We start from the raw sequence: 23,478 nt of genomic DNA, 5'->3' as shown, positions 1-23,478 counted from the left end.
TCATTTGCCTTTGAGGTCACAGGTTATCATGTCTGGTCATAACAATCACCTTTGTCCATGTCATTGAAGCTATGCATTAGCCAATACACAGGGAATATGGATGTACTGTACAGCGCAAAAGTCAGAGACCAGCCAAAACAGCCATTAAGTACAACATGCATTTTCAGGAGACATTTCTGAGGAGATTAGATATAAAATAATTCACCTGTACATAAACTGAAAAAACAGCACTTTCCAAAACTGGAATTCAAAAGATTATTCAGGGACATAGAGAAAATGGGAAACCTATTAACAGTGCAACAGCTGTAGGTCACCTAGTGTCACTATTAGATAGACAGTACTCAAAACATTTATCTTTGATATGAAAAAATCCATCCTTCCTTCCACTGTGAGAAGACAACTGAATGTTATGAGTTTGAAAGGATGTGTAGCTGTCAAGAAGCCCTTTCTGAGACATAGACCAAAAAAACAAGAGAATCCACAAATCAAACAATGCTGCTGGTGTTCTCAGAAAAACTGACTGACAACCCCCGAGTCCAGACCTCAACATCATGGAATAGTTGGGATTATTTGGATCATGAAAAGCAGAAAACACAACCAACTTCCAAGGCTGAGCTTTGGAGGTATGGAAAAACCCACACATTTCTTTGAAAAACTGAAAGCAAGTCTTTTGAAAAGAATGGAAGCTGTAATAGCGACACACTAAATGCTCAAAAGAATTGTTATATTTAGTTGCTGATGCAAATTTTCTGTTACATGTAGGTTTTTTGTTTTCTTTTTTGCATTGAAAAATTAAGAATTTGTATGTAATGGCTGTTTTGATTGGAAATTAAGTAAATAAGGGGTGATCTCAGACTTTTGCACAGTATTGTAGTTTTTGAGAGTAGAGCTAACAGGTTTACTAACAGAGAATGGTTGACAAGAGCATCATATAACACAGATATTATCCTATAAATGTTTTAATCATAATAATAAGCCAGTATAAAGTAACAGATTCGATCAAGCTAATAAATGTCCTTAGAAAGCATCCTATGCTAAAAGAACTGAACTGGAACTAAATTCTGCAAGATGCTAGATCTCCAAGATGAGCTCTTTGATCGCTGCTCTAGATAATGATCTATTTAACGCATGATTTAATGCCTGCTTTCTGTTGTTTTAATACAGCATCACTGGAGATAGCCTACCACAAAAAAGAGCCAAGATAATTAGAGAAGCAAAAAAGGATGTGATGAAATGAGACAACTGTAGCATGAGAAATGAGATGTAGAGCTGAAGTGGCTGAAAAACAGATGATGATAAAGTGTGTTAGGGCACCTTGGAGTCCTCAGCTTGGTTGCCTCTCTTCCAGGCCTCTGAGAAGATGGAGCTGACCACACTCTGAGAGCGCACATGTCCAGAGGAAGTAGTCTCTGACACACCGCTGTCTGATTGGCTGGAGTGGTTGGACTGGGATTCTGTGTAAAAACAATAAAAAGAGTGAGGTCGAGCTCAAATGAACAGAGGACTTGCTAAACAGTCCTTCATGTATGTTCAGTAGAGGTGGGCAAAATGATATGTTAGCATTATTGTCATAAATTACACCATGATAAGTTTTCTGGGTATATTCATAGGTACATCTAGAACAGTAAGCAAAACAATGGACCATGAAAAAGAAGAAAGAGCATATTCTACAAAGAAACAGTCACAAAGTAAACAGTAACAAAAAAAAAAGAAAAAACAGTGCATGGCACTGCAACTGTACAATGACAAGCGGCTGATGGACGCCAGACAATTACACCATTAACTTGTTTCATACATTTCATTTCATACATTTTCGTTTGATACATTTTGTGACATTGTGTAACATGAAGAAATCTTTAGATATCTTTTGTCATATCACCCACACATAATGTCCAGTTCAGCTCAATAACAGCTCAGTCTCATAAGTCTCACCTGGTAGACTCGAGGAGCTAGAGCCAGACTTGATGCTGGAGCTGGACAGAGATGACCAGTCATGGGCAGCTTCAGTACGCTTCATGGCTTCCTGGTAGTTCAAATACAGCTGCTTCCCATACTATACACACAGATCAACAAAGTTACTTTCACAATTAAAAAAACATCAAAAGCTCATTAAGCCTGTCATCTATAACTCAGCTGTTACCTTAGCAATCCGTATTCCATTGACCCACTGATGTAGAGTTCTGACATCATCACAGCACAGGTATTTGATGTACTGAGATTTCTTCTGAATCTGAGGGTGCTGTACAAGGAAATCAGAATACATGCTATTATTCAAAACATTATTTACAGTTACTGGCTGAGTGATTCTTACCCAGAAGGGCTATACTGATTTTATTCACTTCTGTCACTCTGCATTCCTCTGGATGGCAGCACAAAATCATATTGTCATCCAATATTTTCTACCCTGTTCTCATGGAGACAGCCATAATATTAAGCAACCTATTACAGCATTTTCAACAAATAGGCCACTGGAAATCCTTCTGCTCTCTGTTTTCACCCTCCACAGTACTAGACATTCAAGGAAAGCAGCTTGTGATAAAAGCTGAGGTGTAACGTCCATATAATCCATTATATATTATGTCATCTAAAACATAAAACAATTATTTCTCAAGTTTGCTTTTTTGAAACACAAGTGCATTCAAGCTCTGCTTACTCAGTAACAGCTCCAAAGACACTGTATTTTAAGCAGATACGTTTGTGCCTAAATGATGAGTTTATGGGCAATGATAGGGATAGAGTTTTAATGTCCTGCTCCTAAAAATGCATTGGGAATTTTCTGACAACTTATCATTAGTAAGTTGGCTAGTTGGTGGTCGTTAACCTCACTACATTGTCTCTGGGCCCTATTGCTTGTTAGAGGGGCATGTCAATGTGTTACCAGGCCCCCCCTAAATGAAATTCTGCTATAGTATTGGTACCAAATAAAGCCGTCCGCTTAGTGTGCATCCTTTAGGCATTCCTTTATGTAAAACACACAAGTCAGTAACACTGTGATGATATTTGTGTACCTTAAGGACCATGCAGTAGTCAGTTGGAGCCTTGTATTTGCTGCGGTAGTCCTGTCCCAGATACACGTTTACATGATCCAATTGTAGGAAGCACACTAGGTCTCTAGAAGCCTGAAAAAGAGTAAACAAGTGGGAATAGAGATAATGTGAAGACATATGTGGCATTTAAAGATGAAGGCATTTCATGAAGTGCTTAAGCTGAGCTTTTTAAGCGTGTTCTTACAGATTCTGCTTTGATAGATTTGACAAAACAATGGGATGCTTCATCCAGCAGAGGGAGCTCTACATGAGTGGACAGGATCATCCTCAGCTTTATTAAAGGCTACAGAAGTCCAGCTTGCACAGGCTGTGTTGAAATCCAGAATCAGGGCAATCAGATATGCTCTCTGGGCATGGCTAACATGAAATGAGGTGAATGTTTAGCAGCCGATGCAATAGCAGAGCAGATGGGCAGGAGCTGGCTGAGCTAGCGCAAAGCCCTGGGCATGGCAAATGGCCCTTATCTCTGCCCTCACTCTCTCTTCATATATTATAATATATATATATATATATATATATATATATATATATATATATATATATATATATATAGTGCATCTGGAAAGTATTCATAGCGCTTCACTTTTTCCACATTTTGTTATGTTACAGTCATATTCCAAAATGGATTAAATACATTTTTTCCCTCAAAATTCTACACACAATACCCCATAATGACAAAGTGAAAAATGGTTTGTTTGAATGTTTTGCAAATTTATTAAAAAAAAAAAAAAAAAAAAAGCAAGTATTCACAGTTTGCCATGACACTCAAAATTGTCATGAGCTCAGGTGCATCCTGTTTCCACTGATCATCCTTCAGTTGTTTTGACAACTTGATTGGAGTCCACCTGTGGTAAATCCAGTTGATTGGACATGATTTGGAAAGGCACACATCTGTCTATACATGGTCTCATAGTTCACAGTACATGTCAGAGCACAATCCAAGCCATGAAGTCCAAGGAATTGTCCGTAGACCGCTGAGACAGGATTGTATGGAGACACAGATCTGGGGAAGGATACAGAAAAATTTGAAGCAATGAGTGGCCTCCATCATATATAAATGGAAGAAGTTTGGAACCACCAGGACTCTTCCTAGAGCTGGCCGCCTGGCCAATGTGAGTGATTGGGGTAGAAGAGCCTTAATCAGGGAGGTGACCAAGAACCCAAGGGTCACTCTGACAGAACTATAGCATTGCTCTGTGGAGAGAGGAGAACCTTCCAGAAGGACAATCATTTCTGCAGCACTCCACCAATCAGGCCTGTATGGTAGAGTGGCCAGACGGAAGCCACTCCTCAGTAAAAGGCACAAGACAGCCTGCTTGGAGTTTGCCAAAGGGCACCTGAAGGACTCTCAGACCATGAGAAACAAAATTCTCTGGTCTGATGAAGTAAGCGTCACGGCCTGAATGCCAAGCGTCATGTCTGGAAGAAACCAGGCACTGCTCATCACCTGGACAATACAATGCCTACAGCGAAGCATGATGATGGCAGCATCATGCTGTGGGGTTGTTTTTCAGCAGCAGGAACTGGGAGACTAGTCAGGGTCAAGGGAAAGATGGAGAGATCTGAAAATGGCTGTGCACCGACGCTCCCCATCCAACCTGATGGAGCTTGAGAGGTTTTGCTAAGAAGAATGGGAGAAACTGCCCAAAAATAAGTCTGCTAAGCTTGTAGCATCATACTCAAAAAGACTTGAGGCTTAATTGCTGACAATGGCTGTCAAAGGTGCTTCAACAAAGTACTGAACAAAGGCTGTGAATATTTATGTATGTGATTTTTTTTTTCATTTTGAATAAATTTGCAAAACATTCAAGCAAACTTTTTTCACTTTGTCATTATTGGGTATTGCGTGTAAAATTTTGAGGGAAAATGAATTTAATCCATTTTGGAATAAGGCTGTAACATAACAAGCGCTGTGAACGTTTTTCGGATGCACTGTTTATATATATATATATATATATATATATATATATATATATATATATATATATATATATGTGTGTGTGTGTGTGTGTGTGTGTGTGTGTGTGTGTGTGTGTGTGAAGGTTCACCACTTTGTGAACAACTGCGTGAGCAAATAGTTCAACAGTTTAAGAACAACGTTTCTCAACGTGCAATTGCAAGGAATTTAGGGATTTCATCATCTACAGTCCATAATATCATCAAAAGATTCAGAGAATCTGAAGAAGTCTCTGCAAGTAAGCGGCAAGGCAGAAAACCGACATCATTCTGTAACGGATATTCCCACATGGGCTCAGGAACACTTCAGAAAACCACTGTCAGTGAACACAGTTCGTCGCTCCATCTACAAGTGCAAGTTAAAACTCTGCCATGCAAAGCGAAAGCCATATATCAACACCACCCAGAAACACCGCCGGCTTCTCTGGGCCCGAGCTCATCTGAGAAGGACTGATGCAAAGTGGAAAAGTGTCCTGTGGTCTGACGAGTCCACATTTCAAATTGTTTTTGGAAATCACGGACGTCGTGTCCTCCGGGCCAAAGAGGAAAAGGACAGTCCGGATTGTTATCAGCACAAAGTTCAAAAGCCAGCATCTCTGATGGTGTGGGGGTGTGTTAGTGGGTAACTTGCACATCTGTGAAGGCACCATTAATGCCGAAAGGTACATGCAGGTTTTGGAGCAACATATGGTGCCATCCAAGCAACGTCTTTTTCAGGGACGTCCCTGCTTATTTCAGCAAGACAATGCCAAGCCACGTTCTGCACGTGTTACAACAGCATGGCTTCGTAGTAAAGAAATGCAGGTACTAGACTGGCCTGCCTGCAGTCCAGACCTGTCTCCCATTGAAGACGTGTGGCGCATTATGAAGCACAAAATACGACAACAGAGACCCTGGACTGTTGAGCAAATGAAGTTGTACATCAAGGAAGAATGGAAAAGTATTCCACCTACAAAGCTTCAACAATTAGCGTCCTCAGTTCCCAAATGCTTATTGAGTGTTGTTAAAAGGAAAGGTGATGTAAGACAGTGGTAAACATGCCCCTGTCCCAACTTCTTTGGAACGTCTTGCAGGCATCAAATTCAAAATGAGTGAATATTTGCAAAAAACAATAAAGTTTATCTGTTTGAACAATAAATATTGTGTCTTTGTAGTGTATTCAATTGAATATAGGTTGAAAAGGATTTGCAAATCATTGTATTGTATATATATCTATATATACACACACACACACACATTATAGTTCCAAAAGTATTTGGTCATCTGCCTTCACACACAATTTGAATGACATCCCATTCTTAATCCTTAGGGTTTAATATGATGTTGGCCCACCCTTTGCAGCTATAACAGCTTCATCTCTCATGGGAAGGTTTTACACAAGGGTTAGGATTATGTTTATGGGAATTTTGACCATTGTTCCAGAAGTGTATTTGTGAGGTCAGACACTGATGTTGGACGAGAAGTCCTGTTTCATAGTCTCCGCTCTAATTCATTCCAAAGGTGTTCTATCTGAAGGCCACATGAAGTTTGTAGGTCTGTAGCGATGGACTCTGCAGAAAGTTGGCGACCTCTGTGAACTATACGCCTCAGCATCCACTGACCCCACTCTGTCATTTTACGTGGCCTACCACTTCGAGGCTGAGCAGTTGTCATTCCCAAATGCTTCCATTTTGTTATAATACCACTGACAGTTGACTGTGGAATATTTAGTAGTGAGGAAATTTCAGGACTGGACTTGTTGCACAGGTGGCATCCTATCACAGTACCACCCTGGAATTCACTGAGTTCCTGAGAGCGACCCATTCTCTCACAAATGTTTGTAGAAGCAGTCTGCATGCCTAGGTGCTTGGTTTTACACACCTGTGGCCATGGAAGTGATTGGAACACCTGAATTCACTGATTTGGACAGGTGACTGAATACCTTTGGCAATGTAGTGTATATAGGTAGCTCCTTCCAGCATCTTTGGGATTAATTGGACTGGTGTCAGTACCTGACGTGACTAATGCTCTTGTGGCTAAATGCAATCAAATTCTCAGAGCAATGTGCAATGTTCCAACATGTAATGTAAAGCCTTCCTAGAAGAGTAGAGGCTGCAGCAAAAGGGGCAAACTCCCTATTAATACCCTTGATTTTGGAAGAATTCTTAAATAAGCAACTGTCTACAAGATAATAATCAATTCTAATACTGCAAAGTGCTGCATTATGCAAATTAGCTTTAACAACAACAGCATTCTTTACTGTGTTCTCAGACATTCAAGATGAGCTTTCTATGGATAGTTTGATCATTTAAGGCATTCACATCATGCAATAAAATATAAATAATGGTAATCAAAATGATGCATGCAATCTTTAACCACATACTGTAAGGCTGAGGTCTTCAAATCCAGACCTTGGAAGCAGTTTATGGAATTTTGTGATCACTGGTAGTTAATTCAGCTGTTAATGCAAACGATTAGCCACCTAGTGTCACACCTACCAGTGATTCCACAATCCAGAACTGGAGGCTGGATTCAAGGTCCAGAATTTGAGGACCTCTATTGTAAGATATACCACAATCACAACGGTCAAAATATCAACTACTCACAGTAGATGTTATTTTGATTGTATAGGGAAGACCTAATACATGCATTACTGGTAATGCCTGTGAGGGCATGAGCTTGCCTTATAGATTATATGCATGTTGAATATCAACAGATTAAGAGCAGTTAATCCTATGTCTTGATGGAGAGAATATGTTGTGATGCTGTTGATTGAGATAATCGAAGTAGAGTGGGACTGGGATTAAAGGGGTGGATGAGCATCTTCCCTGATTGAACTCTTTAGCCCTAATCTGCCACAACATGCTTTAGACTACACTATACTGCACTGTACTACTGCCCTGCCCTACTGTTAAATATTAACTATTTTTCTTTCTAGCAATATTACTTCAATGTTTCAGCCCGACGTGGTCTTTGAAAGCATTGCAAGGGCACAAAAGGACTTTTCACTACCTTGAGTGGAACTGATAGATAGCTGCATATGAATAATTGACAGTACCATGTTTATGTGTATGTGTCAGCAGTAAAGGAGGGTCTCTGTGTATGTTTGCGTAGTAGGAGTGCACAGGAAATGTGGCAGAGAGAAGGACAGTTGAGGAAATAAGTAATGCATTTACAAGACAGATGTGACTAAAAAGAGGAACGTTGAACTGACCTTTGGTTTGCCTTTTGGCACATAATATATTCCGGAGGCCCGTAAAAGGAAGTAGCGCTTCTTCCAGGACTTCTTACCGTCCTCTTTGAGCCAGAGCACTCCCTCCATCTCAGGTACACTGATGGAGCTTCCACAAAAACACTCCTGCAGATAAACAGAAAATATGCACATAATTACACACAGTATCACCTACAACATCTCCTGCACTGACTCAGCAGTTCTACAGTCTGATGTGACCTAAATAAGTTTGACTGAGAACATATGTGCATGTGTGTCATGGCAAATGAGCCAGTATTACTGGAGCCCTCACCTCAAGCAGAGCTTCTTTATTCCTATCAGTCATCTCGCATGTCTCCTTCCGCCCCAACAAATAGTTCTGAGAAAGTGAAGGAGGTTCAGATGAGGTCAAAATAGAACAACAGCAAAACAGCAACTTACATGCACCTGAGAAGGTGCATCAGCAAAACAAAATCCAGTATTTCCTGATTTTCTTTCACCTCCTGAAAGCATATAAAATGATAAAGGAACTCTAAAACTTTGAGGAGCAGATTTTGGAGAGTGCCAGACTAGACATGGGTGGACAGTCCCATAAATACTCTCTGATTGGGTGGAAACATCAGCCAGACAGCACTTACCTCTCTGAACCTAGATCTCATAAATTATTCAGTTACTCTCAGACTGTACACCATGCTGACCTACTTATCCCCAGACCTAAGGGCTACTCCAGATTACATCTACTTCACCTTAATGCCTTAATTGGTAAATAAAACATGTAACGTTCACCTATGCTCTTTGTAATAATAATAATGTATGAGTAAGGCAAAAATGAAAAAGAAATATAAAAAAAAGTACAAAGCCAGTCTGATCAAATTAAAACTGAATATTTTAAACACAGCCCTCCTGATTTAATTCCAGCAAATCTTCAACCAAGGATGTGTGCCTCTATTCTGCACTAGTTATGTTTAATAATTTGGGCTGCAATAAAGAGTTTCTTTATGTACTGACTGTTTGAATGCCCTTTGCCGTTTCCTCTGAGCCCACATCACAGCGCACTATCAAGTTACAGTGTGCAACCATAACAGTGCCCCCTGCCAAATTTAGTCCACCAAGACGTCATACAATCTGGTTTGTCATTATGTGCTGTTTAGCTACGGCAAGGAAAGCCTATGAGTGTAACACTAGATTATTATTTGTTTTATTTAAAACCTTATTTCATAGAGTGGTAGTTGAAAACTACCTTTTGTCTTTAATGAATGTACTCCCATTAGATCCCCTTGTTTTTAATGCTGGTTGTCATAAGTAAGGATGGGGTACCGGTGGCTGTAATTGACAGTGTTCATGAAACCTTACGGAAGCTTATTTGATCACAAGCTGTCCAAGTAACTTTAGCGGCAGCACTTTGGGAAAAAAAAAAACACTTTCTCTGTAAATTAAGAATATTTTTCAATCATTTCTGTGGGTGACATTCATGTAAGCAACATACTTAACCATATTGAATGATTTCAGCCAATGGAATAGTATCTACAACACCAGCTGGACCAACTCAGCAGCTCAGAAGGTCCACACTTTTCCACATGAAGCAACAAAGCATATATCACCCCTAGTCATCTTTTGGTGTACTGCAACTTTTTCCACAATCAGTGCTGACTAATCATTGCGGCATTCTTAATAATGACATGATCAGTTACATGCCGCCCAGCCTATATGAAGAAAACATTAGACGTAGCGAACAGGCTAATGTTCACTTCCTAGCAATCAGTTTTTATGCACAATGCACTCATTTTAGGGTAAAAATGAAATTCGCAATTTATTTTGAAAGGTTAACATGCACTTAATTCAGATATCGATTCAGGCTCTGACCCAGTCTTTCATATAGCAGTGTGTGGCAGAGGTGAACTGGCTTGTGCTGGAGGAGCAGCACTGATCTCTAATCTTCTGGTGTTTGGCCACTAGTCAAATATGTAATAGGCATAGGAAAAGAAGATAGTCAAATACATGAAACATAAGCATAGATCTTGGCTGTTGTATTGATGCAGAAACTAGCAACAGCTCCCCCTTGTGGAAGTTTACAGACATAATCAGTTTTGTATAGCATTCTTCAAGCCCTAAAAATGAAAAGCAGATATTGTACACAGCTTTCTTATATACAGGATCGTTTCGACACTACCTATAAATTAACTCCTAATTAATCTAACACAATGCACAACACCACATGTGGCTTTGACTGGTCTACCATCCATCTTAAAAGAAACACTTAATAGAGTGAGCTAGCTGCATACATACTACATTTACAGATACTGTAGCACTCATCTGGAGTGCTGAAATCACATACCTGTGGATTCTTGAATAGAGCATATTTTTCGATGCGCTCAATGAACATTAGTCTGTTGGTGCTGTCCCTGGTCCAGTTCAGCAGGTTCTCCACCAGGTTCTCGTGGTCTTCAAAAATCCGCTCTGAAGTAACACAGAAACACACGATTAGAAGGGGAGATTCAGGACAAGAGCAGCATGAAACAAACAGGAATGCTATCTACAAATCTACAAACATGAGCAAATGTTTGTGAGGTAAATAAAATCATGTTTTCTTCATCTCAAAGTGCTTTACACAGGAATATAAGTAAAAGATAAAAACACTACTGTCAAAGATTGGAAACAGGAGAAAATGAGCCACAATAGTCCAGGCTTATGCTAGCCTACACAAATATGTTTGTAAGCCAGATTTAAAAAACTACTGAGCTGCATTGATAATATTGTTTGGAATGCTGTTCCAGAGTTTCGGAGCTGTTTAAGAAAATGACCTTCCACCTTCTGAGCTGTGAGTGATGAGTTTGCAGCAGCTGAGTGAAGTGGTTTGGATAAGTTATGACACTTCAAATTATAACACTTAAGGTCAGTTTAAAGTACCATAAAAAAGACCTTGTAGTCAATGCCAGTGCAAACTAAATAAGACCAGTGTAATCTGCTCAAACATTCAATATCTAGTAAGCACATATGTTTCTGCATACTGAACTCAATGAATCTTATTTAGAGAGACCGGTACCTCCCAGACACTAGACTATGTGCTCTTTTCCTGCTCCCATCACACCTGAAGCAGGCAAATTAGTACTTTATACTACATTCACCAGGGCAACGCTGTCTTAAAACTTTCCCAGCATCAAAGGCTAAAGGCAAAAAGACATTCGATGCTGAAAACAGGGAGGTGCTGCACTATGTGTAGCAATTGATGTCTGAGGCTGCATGCAGGCCTATTAATGGGACACACACTCACACACAGGAGCTCCCACAGCCTGTTAGAGAAAGTGACAGTGACATTTATCTGAATTACAGTAAGCACTGCCGGCACTCTGTTCTCCTCTCAGGCTGCAACACACGGCTCCCAACTCACTCACCAACCCCTTACACAACTCCTTCCCCAACTACACACACACACACACCCACACGCCCTCTCCTTAGCGACAGTTCAAACTCTCATCAACTGAATCACAGCTAAAATCCCAGATAGACACAGCCTATGTGGTAATCGATTTTGATAACTTACATAATAAACTATGACCCACTTGACCCATTCAGTAAGAGTAGGGCTAAAGCAACTATGTCTGAAAGCAAAAGCCTAGTGAGGCAACAAAGAGATAACTAATTCACTGGAGAACCAGTGACCAAATAATCCCCAAAGGTGGTGACGACACAATACCTTGATATGAGACTATGCTTTGGTAAAGCTGCTGACCAAATAAATTGAAAATGGAAATGGCAAAATCCCTAATCTGAGAGATTACTGCTGTCAATCCATTAGGTGATTAAAAACCCTTGAGGAATTAACAATCCTTTACACTCCTGATCCTAATACTGGGATTAAACTCTATTCCGTCACTTCATGGGAGTCCTGCCAGAGAAAGTGACATTTCACCTGAACACACACAGCAAAAACCTACAATCATACTTACCTAGCTGGAAGAAACAAGTCTAAGCTCGTCAGGACGGAGACTGACTGCTTGTGGACGTCATAACAACCACATGAGACAGGGTTTGTTTTTTAAGACTCAAAATGTTTTCGCCAGGACAAATAAAAAACAAAACAAAAAAAATTCTATCAGAGTTATTTCAATAACTATGCCCCTTTGCATGAGGACAATATAAGTTCACCACAAGTCTAGTTTGTAGATGTGTACCCATAATCCCACACTATATAAACCTAAACATCACCAAATATTGAGTATCCCTTAATCACATTTCCTCCTTATCCTGTTCTGCATTCTTCCCCTACACTAATAAGCCTGAGTGAGTGTGTGCAGCAGAAGCCCTGGAGATGTAGGTTAGGGTCACACGCATGATCGCGCCAGACCTACATACACAGAGCAGAGCACAGGCTGAACAGAGGCCAGCACACAGCCAGGCACACCACTGCACTGTGACTAACAGTCCAGTAATCAGAGACGGACAGAGAGAGACAGCAAGACAAACAGAGAGATTCACAAACAGAAAGACAGACAGACCAAGAGATGGACAGACAGAAAGAGAGACAGAAAAAAGTGATGGACACAGAGTGAGAGAGAGAGAGAGAGAGAGAGAGAGAGAGATAGAGAGAGACCGACCAACAGATAGACAAAATGCCAAATAGAGGGACATAGAGGCAGACTGGAAGAGACAGCTGGACAGACAGAGACAGAAAGACACAGACAGGCACAGAGCGAGAGACAAGTAGAGAACGGGACAGGCAGACAGAGAGATGGACTGAGATATAGACAGAAGGACAGGTAGACAGTGGACAAGACAGACAGAGAGATGGACTGAGACATATACAGAAGGACAAGGAGACAGCAGGACAGGCAGACCTTGAGACTGCCTAAGATATAGATAGAAGGACAGGTAGCCAGCGGGATAGGCAGACAGAGACACAGACTGAGGGACATACAGACATACGGATGATGATGAGAGAGACAAAAAGAGACACAAACACGGATGAATAGAGACGGCCAGAGAGATCGACACAGAAAGACAGATACTTTCAGAGAGACACAGAAAAACTGAAAAATGAAACACAGAGCGAGACACACAAAGACTATGATTAATCATTATTCCTTGAACTCATTAATAGATTCAGTGCATGTATTTAGAGGTTCAGTAAATCATTCCCTCAGAAGCCTTCACTTTACATGACTTTATTCTCTGCAGCACACTTGAATATTTATGTGCTGCCATAACATAGTAGCATTGGCCTCAAATGATCTCCTGTTTCCTGTTGATACTTAACTATTCCGTGAAATGGAAAAGCATAATTCATCTCCCTCGATTCATGCTGCCCCTCCCCCGACATCTATGATTGCACTGACTAATCCTATTGGCATTTCAGAAATGCGCTCAGTCTCTATGCTAATCTGTAACAGATCAAACTGGACCAACACAAGGTTTTTGAAGAATACAGAAAATTAAAAGCCACAAAATGAGTGAGGAATAAACCAGCTTGTATGTGGGAGTAGGGGGTGTTCTCCTTAGCCACTCACCCATTTGTAGCTCATTGATCATCTCCACCAGAGACCAGTCCAGGCTGTAGCCACAGTGGGATTTGTCCAGGAGACTGTCCAGGACTTGACGCACTGTCTGCCTCTCGTCCACCATCATGGTTTTGGAGCTCTCATCAGAAAGATGCACCCGGATCACCAGCTGACCAGGAGGAAACAACAGATTGCTGAGATGTCATACATGTAAAATGTATTAATGAGGGACATACAAGAAATACTACTTCCCTGTAACCAAGTGGTCTGTTTGTAGTTTTTAAGTTATAATGTATCCAGGAACTGCAGGTAACTGCAATGTAATTTGCTGGGTGCTTCAAATAATTTCAGGAAAAAAACTTAAATAATGAATTTCTTTTCTGGAAATGTGGTTTGTGTCTGGATAATGTTTATAATACCATAAAAGATTCCATAAAAGATGGACAGGACATTATATAAGCATAGTGCTTCTCCTGTTTTTGTAGGTGAATCATTATTTATTAGACATAATGACACCAATTTCAGGTTACATTCAGCGGATAAAACTAATGTCAAAACTGGCACAACTGATCGTTCAAAATAAGCTCTGGACAAAACTTGACATTCTCAACGCCATTTTAGTCCACATAAAACAGCACAGTGAACGGTGAGATGACTTGGGCCAACTTTCACTCATGTCTTAACATATTTTGGGCATCCCTTCATCTCAGCCAGACAGGGACAAAGCCTCAGTGACAGACAAAAGCTCTAAAATCCACTTTACACAAAGATGAAATAAAATAAACCAGCTCCTCTCAGACACACACAGATGTATTAGAAATAACAAGCCCCAGCATCAGCCTATGAGCTCACAGTTCAACCAATCATCTCCCTCTCTTTCATACACACACACACACACACACACACACACACACACACACACCCATACACACACACTGACAAACTGACCTACTTTCATTGCCACACGGATGGTCAAAGGCTTGCTATCCAATCTAGCAGACAACTCAAGCAAACACAACACACACACACACACACACACACAATTGATACAATCTATAAAATGAGAGAATGCATTATGTATACACATATAAACCTCCATTCAGCTCATTAGATTGTGTACCTTACACACACATTCAAATTTCTACTCACAACCTCTGGCTTTTTCATTAAGAGGCACTATGAGAGTGTAATCAACTTCAGTGCTGTGAAAAAAAAGACTGTGTGCATAAAAAAACCCTCAATTTGTTGCTGCATACCTGTTGTACTCATTCTCATTCACAATTCTGATATTGAACCACTATATGTTTAGAAAGCTGTAAGAGAATGTACAGTATAAGAAAAGACCAATTATGTGGAATCGGAAAATGGAATGTTTGATGAAGATGTTGGATATTGCAATGACAACAGGAGAAGTAATAAATTCTAATTAAAATAGTGCGCCGTGGACTAGGTAGAGAAGCATAAACTTTAATTCTGTTTTATCTGTGTAACTAAGCAGATGCAAATATCAAAACAACACAACATTAAACCATTCACCTCCTGTACAAAGTGCAAATACATAATCAAATACTAATAGACATCACAAATTCAAGCACAGTTTCTCTGCATTATAAAGCATTTCCTGAACAGCCTTTTCTATAAATGTCTTCATAAATTATAAAATATATATATTTAATCCTTAAAAGCCTCTTGATGGTGATGTAGGTCTGTTGTAACAGTAGCCATTATTGTTCATTCTCGTGAAAGCAGTCATCATGTATAAATGTATTTGAATAGACTGGTGCTTAAGGACAAAGTAGTATCTGAGATGTGCTTTATGATTGACTTTTGGTTAAGTCACTGTATGTAGCAGGGTCTATCTACATTATATTTCCAAAAGTATTCACTCACCCATCCAAATCATTGAAATCAAGTGTTCCGATCACTTCCATGGTGTATAAAAACCAAGCATGCACACTGCTTCCACAAACATTTGTGAATGAGCTCAGTGAATTCCAGCATGTGCAACAACTCCAGTCGTGAAATTTCCTCAGAACTAAATATTTCACAGTCAACTGTCAGTGGTATTATAACAAAGTGGAAGCGATTGGGAACGACAGCAACTCAGCCACAAAGTGGTAGGCCACATAAAATGACAGCAGGGTCAACGGATGCTGAGGCACATAGTGCACAGAGGTTGCCAACTTTCTGCTACAGACCTCCACACTTCATGTGACCTTCAGATTAGCTCAAGAACAGCGTAGAGAGCTTCATGGAATGGGTTTCCATGGCCGAGCAGCTGCATCCAAGTCTTACATCACCAACCACAACTGCAAAGTGTGTTGGAGACGTGTTCTTTGGAGTGATGAATCATGCTTCTCCATTGGACAATCCGATGGACGAGTCTGCGTTTGGCAGACTGAGCACATTGTGCCAAGTGTAAAGTTTTGGTGTGGGGTTGTTTTTCAGGAGTTGGGCTCAGACCCTTAGTTCCAGTGAAATGAACTCTTAATGCTTCAGCAGACCAAGACCAACTTTGTGGGAACAGTTTGGGGATGGCCCCTTCCTGTTCCAACATGATTGTGCACCAGTGCACAAAGCAAGGTCCATAAAGACATGGATGAACGAGTTTGGTGTGAAAGAACTTGACTGGCCTGCACAGAGTCCTGACCTCAACCCGAGAGAGCACTTTTGGGATGAATTAGAGAGGAGACTGTGAACCAGGCCTTCTCGTCCAACATCAGCGTCTGACCTCACAAATGTGCTTCTGGAAGAACAGTCAAAAATTCCCTTAAACACACTCCTAACCATGTGGAAAGCCTTCCCAGAAGAGTTGAAGCTGTTATAGTTGCAAAGGGTGGGCCGACATCATATTAAACCCTATAGATTAAGAATGGGATGTCACTCAAATTCATAAGAGTGTGAAGGCAGATGAGCGAATACTGTTGGCATATTTCCATTACTGCAAAAGCTCATATTATGATAACAATAAGAATATGATTTAACATGCAGCCTTAGTATGTTTTCTCTTTTCACAGTCCTCAGTGCCTGAACCAGGAGAAAAGTGTTTACTGTCCATCTCTCTCAGTCTCACACATACTCACACACCTCCCTGCCCAACTGTGGTTCAGTGGAAGACTTCACCTAAATTAAAATAAGGCACAGATGTCTCAACCCATACACACAAATTCATCCACTAGAACACCCTCTGTACAAAAATCTGTGTATCTGCAGTCAGTCTCATTATGATCTGCACCTACAACATAATTAAACCTTTCATCAGTCTGTACTCTTGAAAATAAAAGTGCCAAGTAGAGTTTACTAGTGAGACAGCAGAGAAGAACCACTTTTGGTTCCACTTTTTGGTATTGTTCATTAAATGAACTAAATTTGAACCACTGTACTGAAATGTTCTTTAGCAAATTAAAAAAAGTGGTTTTTCTTGGAGTCACTCCAATAAACTATTTGGCACCTTTATTTTCAAGAGCATATTCCATACTCTGTCTGGCCTCAGCAATACTTACACCTTCCTCCATTCTTGTCTGCATCACATTCTTTAATTACCTTTCTATGACTTTCAGAATCAGTAGCTTTGTACCTCACTGTATGCAAGAGCAAGTGCAAATAATAGTATGTAAAGTGCAATAATAGTAATAAAATGTATTTTTTAAATATATTATATTCACGTTTTGTTGAGTTATCCAAGTGAAAAACAGTGAATACATCAATCGGAAAAAAAATTAATATGGCATTTCCTGCTAATTTTAGGGCACAATTTCTTTTTATTTATTTGTTCAGTTGAATACAGTTTTAATTTTTCTAGTATGTTAAATTCAGCAAAGAAACTTTAATTGTGCATTAAAATGTTGTGTCTTCTCAGTGGCAACTAAATGTTTGGTTTGAAGTTTTTCTTTCAGAAATGGTTCAACATACCGATTGAGATCTTGCACATCACCTTCACATTCGCAAGGTTTCACATTTACAAATATGCTATGGCATATTTTAATGCTTTTTCTCGGTTTCCCAGTGAAAAAAGTCCAGGACATAGTTACATTAAGGAGCAGCTGGGTGAACCAACCTGCTACAGCATGACCCTGAGGCAGAGCAGTGCTGCATCTCTAGTTAGGTAAGAATACCAAAGAGAGAAGCTCACCATCTGTGGGTGAAGCAGATAAACAACAACCTTTCTGTAAATTTGTATCTGAGGCTATTTTATCCTAACGGACAGCATCGCATCATGAGTATATTTTCAAGGACCCCCAGAAATTAGATTTTGAGGCATTCAGAGGGTCCAAGAGGATAATTAGGGGACCCCCTTAGGACTGCCTGTATTTTATATATATATATATATATATGCAACTTATTATTAGTCATTTTGACACATTTTCCTAGTTTAACCATTTCTTTTAGTCCAGACTAAAGTCCAGCTGCTCATGCACTGTATGTTGATATGATAAAAGGCTATGAGAATTTGTAGTCCTCTAGTTTAGATACAGATTTTAAATGGCCTTTAAAGCAATACCTTCAGCACACTTGGCAGACTCAGCAGTGCTTTGAGAACTACAGATAAATCAATGAGCTGCAAACAAACAAAAGCAAAAGTAAAGTTCACAACTTCAGTTCCCCTCAAGAGCCTCCACTGTAACAAGAATCCATGAACTGTATCATAGCAGAAGGGTAACGGTAGCTTTCAGTTTTGCTATTGCTTTTGTTAGTTTACTGTACACAATAATGGAAAAGTTGAACCACTGACTGTATTGACTGTATATACAACATATATGATCTATACGCTCACTTGCAGCCTCTATTGCTCTCACTGGATGCCAGTGACAGCTAGAAACTGCATTCACACTAAGGAAATCATGTGATCTTCATGTTTAAGTTAATGTGAACAGCATTCACATGATGAAGAAAATGTTACTGAATTATTGAAAGTAATGAATATGCTCTGAGGAAGCTCATTTTGTCCACTCACATAGCTGTAACAAAACTATGAACGGGAAACCCTTTCATTAGGGTCAAATTTAAGCTAATAAGACAAACGTGATTAATCACAATTAACTGCACCAAAATATTGTGATTAACCATGATTGAATATCTGAATGGATGCTGGAATGAAACTCTGATCAAACATGCATGGTTAGCCCAGGTCAGCATTCAGATTTAGAGGCAGATTAGCACAGGCTAGTAGCAGACTTTCTTCGAGTACTGTTTGAGGTCAACATGCACGTGTCCCCTCTGCGGTCTCTCAGGGCCCCGTGGAATGGCTAGCGGTAATCCTAACTCTCTCTCCATGCCTGCATTCATATCCAGCTTAAGTGGACTTTAAAAGTGTTTCAGACCAGTTTCCCTTCGAGGGAGATTTCAGGGCTCGTGGAGATTTGCAGAGCTGCAGAGCTCCGTGTGTGTGTTCTGTAACACTGCCCTGACCCAGAACACACACTGCATCTGGTCAACTGACCCATACACACTCAGCAAATGAACGTGGCATGTAAATATATACAAACCCACAGATGCACAGAAACCAGTTTGATCTCTTCCATGTGTTGGAATGGTCCAGTTGACTGCATAAAGTTGACAGTTGACTGCCCTGTTTTCAGTCACGCAGCATTAGTATTTCCTTACAATGAGTATTTTAAGCGAGACAATATCAGCTGAAACAATTTCACACAGTACATAAGGTGCCCAAAATGCACAGCATGTCATACTCTTATTCTTCACAGTGCTGCGTGAGACTGCGCTGAAGAATCAAAAGCATTCCCCTACTGCGTTTGATTCAGTCTGTTAATGTGATGCGTACTGCAATGACCTATTTCTGCTTTCCTCGTGCTGCATCTGTGCAAGAGGGGAAAAAAGTCTAATGCGTTACAACAGCAGAGAACCTGATAGTAAGGGATGTTATATAGCTGGGTCATTCTACAGAAACGTCCACTTTTCTATCTGTCCATAGATGTCACTGGTGTTACCAATGCTCATTGGTGTTACACATAAGAAAGGTAACACCAGTGGCAGTAACACCAGTGACATTTTTGATGAAAAATGCATTTTACAAAATGGCTGCTACAGAGCATGTTGTCAATCATGGAATGTCCATTAAAATATGCAATTTGATCCATTTGTATTTTTTCACAATTAGCTAAGAATAAAGTAGGTCACACCAGTGACCTCAACTAAAAGCTTTATATGAAATCATGAGAAAATTTCTGATAACTGAAATAAAAATGTGTTTTTTCTTCAAAATATGGCACCCTTTACACATGACAGTGAGGACAAGCACTTCTGTGGTGCTTATAATTCCAGATAAATGATTTAAAAACTAGCTTTGCTAAATTGGGGCTCAAGAAAGTGTAATTGTTAAAATAACGTATTGTTTTATTTTAAAATATAAATAAATTGTCATCCTAACATGTTTTAAGTGTATTATATCTGCAAACGCTAGGAACACAAAAAGGGACCTTTCTGTAGAATCACCCAGCTACATCACAGTGGCAATGTGTGCAAGTATACACTCTGAAGGCAAGTAGTTTTCACCTGTTAACTGTTTGCAGTTTATGTTCATATCAAAACCTTGCAACTCTTGACACACATGGACCAACAGATTATCCAAAATGACTTGTTACATTAGCATACATTAAGGTTTGAAAAGTTTATAATATATTTTAAAGCACTCATTTAATGGCCAATCAGGTTTTCCGAATATAAGTATTAAATTTATATTAAATACATGAGTTTGATGTAGCATGTAAAGCCTGTTGAAGATTCAAAGCATGCTGCTCTCTCTAGTTCATACAGTCTATATATATGGAAAAACAAGATGATTTACAGGTTAGTTAAGTTCATTGTTTTTGTGATGTCACAAAAAAAACAGCACACTTACATATATCCACCTAATCAGTGTGCAGCAGTTCAGCTCCATCAATTCAAGATGAAGTTATAAGGACCGTTTCAGCCTGGACTTATTTTTACAGACCAGCCAATCAGAGCTCAGCTCATTTACATATATTAGTCTTAAAAGCAAAGGAACAAGAATGGCCTGTTTAATTCTATGGAGAGAGCTTGAAAAGGGTCTTGCAGAAGTGAATTTTGACTTTTCAGTACATAAAAACAAGCACATTAGAATATAAAATGAAAGAAAATGCAGTACACTGGCCTTTTAAACTCCAGTTAAAGTTGATGAGAAGTCTCACCTTTTTAACCTGTGCTTCCTTAATCTTCTCCAGGGCCACACGGATCTTCTCAGCTTTAAGTTTGGCAGCCTGCTCCTCCTACACATAAACACAAACACACACATTCACATATAGGTAATGAAACGGCATAACCACAATAACTGTTACAGTGTCCTGAAGTTCTCCTCTCTCACTCACACTGGCCCCACATTACTACTGTACCTGACTTCTCCAGCAAGAAGCCATTGTAACTACAGGTTCAACAAGGCAGGCAGTGTCTCTGATGTGTCAGATTTGAAGAATGACATTAAAAGCTAAAAGAACAGGCAGCCTTAAGAAGAAATGTGAATTGGTAAACATTGCATCTGGAGGTCTTCGCCAAAGTCCAAATGGAGCTTTTCCTTGGCAGATTACAGCAAGCTGCTTTTATAGTGCATCTTCATCTCTGGAATTCCAGATGCATCAGCAGAAAGCGAGTAATTCCTCTTGAAGATACAGCCGTCCACAACGGAAAAAAAAATCTTTGACATAGCCAACCCTCAGCCCAGTACAAGCAGAGAAGCCATCAAGATGGGAAAAGAACCAGGCACAAGAACGAGTTGACGCTAGTCTTAAGTCATCGGATTCTTTAGGATGGTTGTTTCTGTATGTCGCTAATGTTCAGCTAGGCACACAGTCAGTGAAGGGGAAATCCTCAGCACACTGAGAGCAACAACAACACACAGAGCCACGACCGGCACAGGAGGGGGTGGGGGTGTGCCAGACCGACCTCACTAGTCCTCTCCCTCCCTCTCTCCCTCTCTCCCTCTCTCCCTCTCTCTCTCTCTCTCTCCCATACACATAAAGCTGTAGGCCAGCCCCTTTTCTATCAGGCAAACTTACCGACTGAGTCCATTTCATTTTCTCTCAGTGACACAATCAAAAGCCTTCCCCTTGCCGTGTGTGCACGTGTGAGTGTGAGTATGTGTGTGTGTTTCCTTACGACAGTGACAGCTGTGGAGCAGGCTTGGGAAACGAGCCGAATCAAAGTGCATTATCTTTTCTGTCCTCCAATGCTCGGGGCGGTCATCTCCACAGGACAGTCAAACACAGAAGGAAAGACCACCCTCCACTTATGGAGAGGAATTAAATACAGCTATGCCTGCATTGCATTTCAAAGTATTTTGTACTTAATTCTGACACAAAATTGAGAAATTAAATTTTTAAATGCAAATCCTCATGTACTGTTTTTCAGTAAAAAGTCAAAAGATGTAAACATGTAATAGTCTTAAATTTTTCATTCTGTTTTCATCTTTTTTGCACATCACTATGGTAAAGTAATGTCATGTGTACGTTTCACATTCTTCCACTGTAGTGATTGTTTTTCTATTTGGCACGAATTCCTCTCCATACTACTGCGGCATACAGCAATCAGCTCAGTCTCAATCTCAATCTCAATCTGGACCAACACACACACACACACACACACACACACACACACACACACACACACATCATCATCATCTCCACCTCAAAACCAGACGTTCCTCAGTTTAACTACATAAATGGCAAATGAGGGGATTAAACCAAAGCCTCTTAGCAGCACCCCAACTGCAATAATAAAATCTGCCCTCCGCACTATCCACTCAGAGAACTAGCCTAAGTGTTCGTAAATCAAGCTAAAAATAAACAGTGATGGGATTTCACCAACATTAATTCAGAATTAAGTGAGGATTACAAGTGATCACACCATTTATCAATTTAATAACAGACCCTCTGACCATTACAGCATCAGACATATTGCTGATAAAGCCGAGCTTCATTATTACAAGAAAATGTCTTACTAACCTCTGTTCAGTGACCTAAATTACTACACCACTAAAAAGCTGCGGCTCTTGCTAAGTAATGAAAGGCAAGTCCTTTTCTAGTGATATTCTCTCAGTCATGCATTTGCTCTGTTATATATAATGCAGGTCTCTGGGTCAAAATGAGCAATCATTCTACCACTGGGGAGCTAAACAGGGAACGAATGTTGATACACAAGTCAAGTGACATCTGAACTGCCCTTATCACATGGGCTTAAGAAATATGCTGAACAATTCCTCATCTATTTTTGTTGTGATAAAAGTAGTGTGGATACCATTAGTACTTGTACATGAACCAACTACATGTTTCACTGCAACAAGGACGCAATTAGTCCTGTTTAGCTAAATTTACTTTAGTGCAGTATGTGAAACGCTAAGCAAAAATCACTACGGTCAACAGTACTTACAGTTTTGATAGTATCTTTTTAATTTGGGACTATTTTTTGTTACTTACAACTTGTCAAATCTGAGAAAAGTAAATGTCATTGCACAGACATGCATTATGTATCATTAAAATGTCTTAAAGTAGCATGATGGTCCATTTTCGCTATATTGTCCATCCCTAGATCCACATATTCTCATTTTACATTTACAGACTGATCTGAATTGAGATCAAGCAGTGCATTCTGATTACATCCTCTGTAAATTAAAAGCAGCACAGACCAATCTTCCCATCACAGCAAACGGAAATAAGCTGATAACTGGACCAACAAGCCAACAGCTGCTGCCCTAAAACTGCATCATAAACCAGGAGGAAAGCACTCAAAAGGGATGCGCTGATCAATTAGCTGATTAAAATGA

General features: G+C 39.9%; 1 protein-coding gene across 4 annotated transcripts in view; it reads right to left on the bottom strand.

Annotated features, from left to right (window-relative positions):
* raph1a (Ras association (RalGDS/AF-6) and pleckstrin homology domains 1a) overlaps positions 1–23,478 on the bottom strand; it is a 95,039-nt gene that overhangs the window by 4,916 nt on the left and 66,645 nt on the right. For all 4 annotated transcript variants that reach the window (XM_017691713.2, XM_017691714.2, XM_017691717.2 and 1 more), the window contains 9 exons: positions 20,855–20,932; positions 13,698–13,857; positions 10,529–10,650; positions 8,507–8,572; positions 8,197–8,340; positions 3,009–3,119; positions 2,141–2,239; positions 1,933–2,053; positions 1,315–1,454 (listed from right to left, as the gene is read on the bottom strand). In XM_017691713.2, coding sequence (XP_017547202.1) covers positions 1,315–1,454; positions 1,933–2,053; positions 2,141–2,239; positions 3,009–3,119; positions 8,197–8,340; positions 8,507–8,572; positions 10,529–10,650; positions 13,698–13,857; positions 20,855–20,932 — 1,041 coding nt within the window. The remainder of the gene's footprint in view (positions 1–1,314; positions 1,455–1,932; positions 2,054–2,140; positions 2,240–3,008; positions 3,120–8,196; positions 8,341–8,506; positions 8,573–10,528; positions 10,651–13,697; positions 13,858–20,854; positions 20,933–23,478) is intronic.

The sequence above is a fragment of the Pygocentrus nattereri genome, chromosome 6, assembly GCF_015220715.1.
Source record: "Pygocentrus nattereri isolate fPygNat1 chromosome 6, fPygNat1.pri, whole genome shotgun sequence".
Classification (NCBI taxonomy): domain Eukaryota; kingdom Metazoa; phylum Chordata; class Actinopteri; order Characiformes; family Serrasalmidae; genus Pygocentrus; species Pygocentrus nattereri.
Note: the sequence above shows the minus strand (reverse complement) of the source record. Positions and strands in the feature narration are given on the sequence as shown.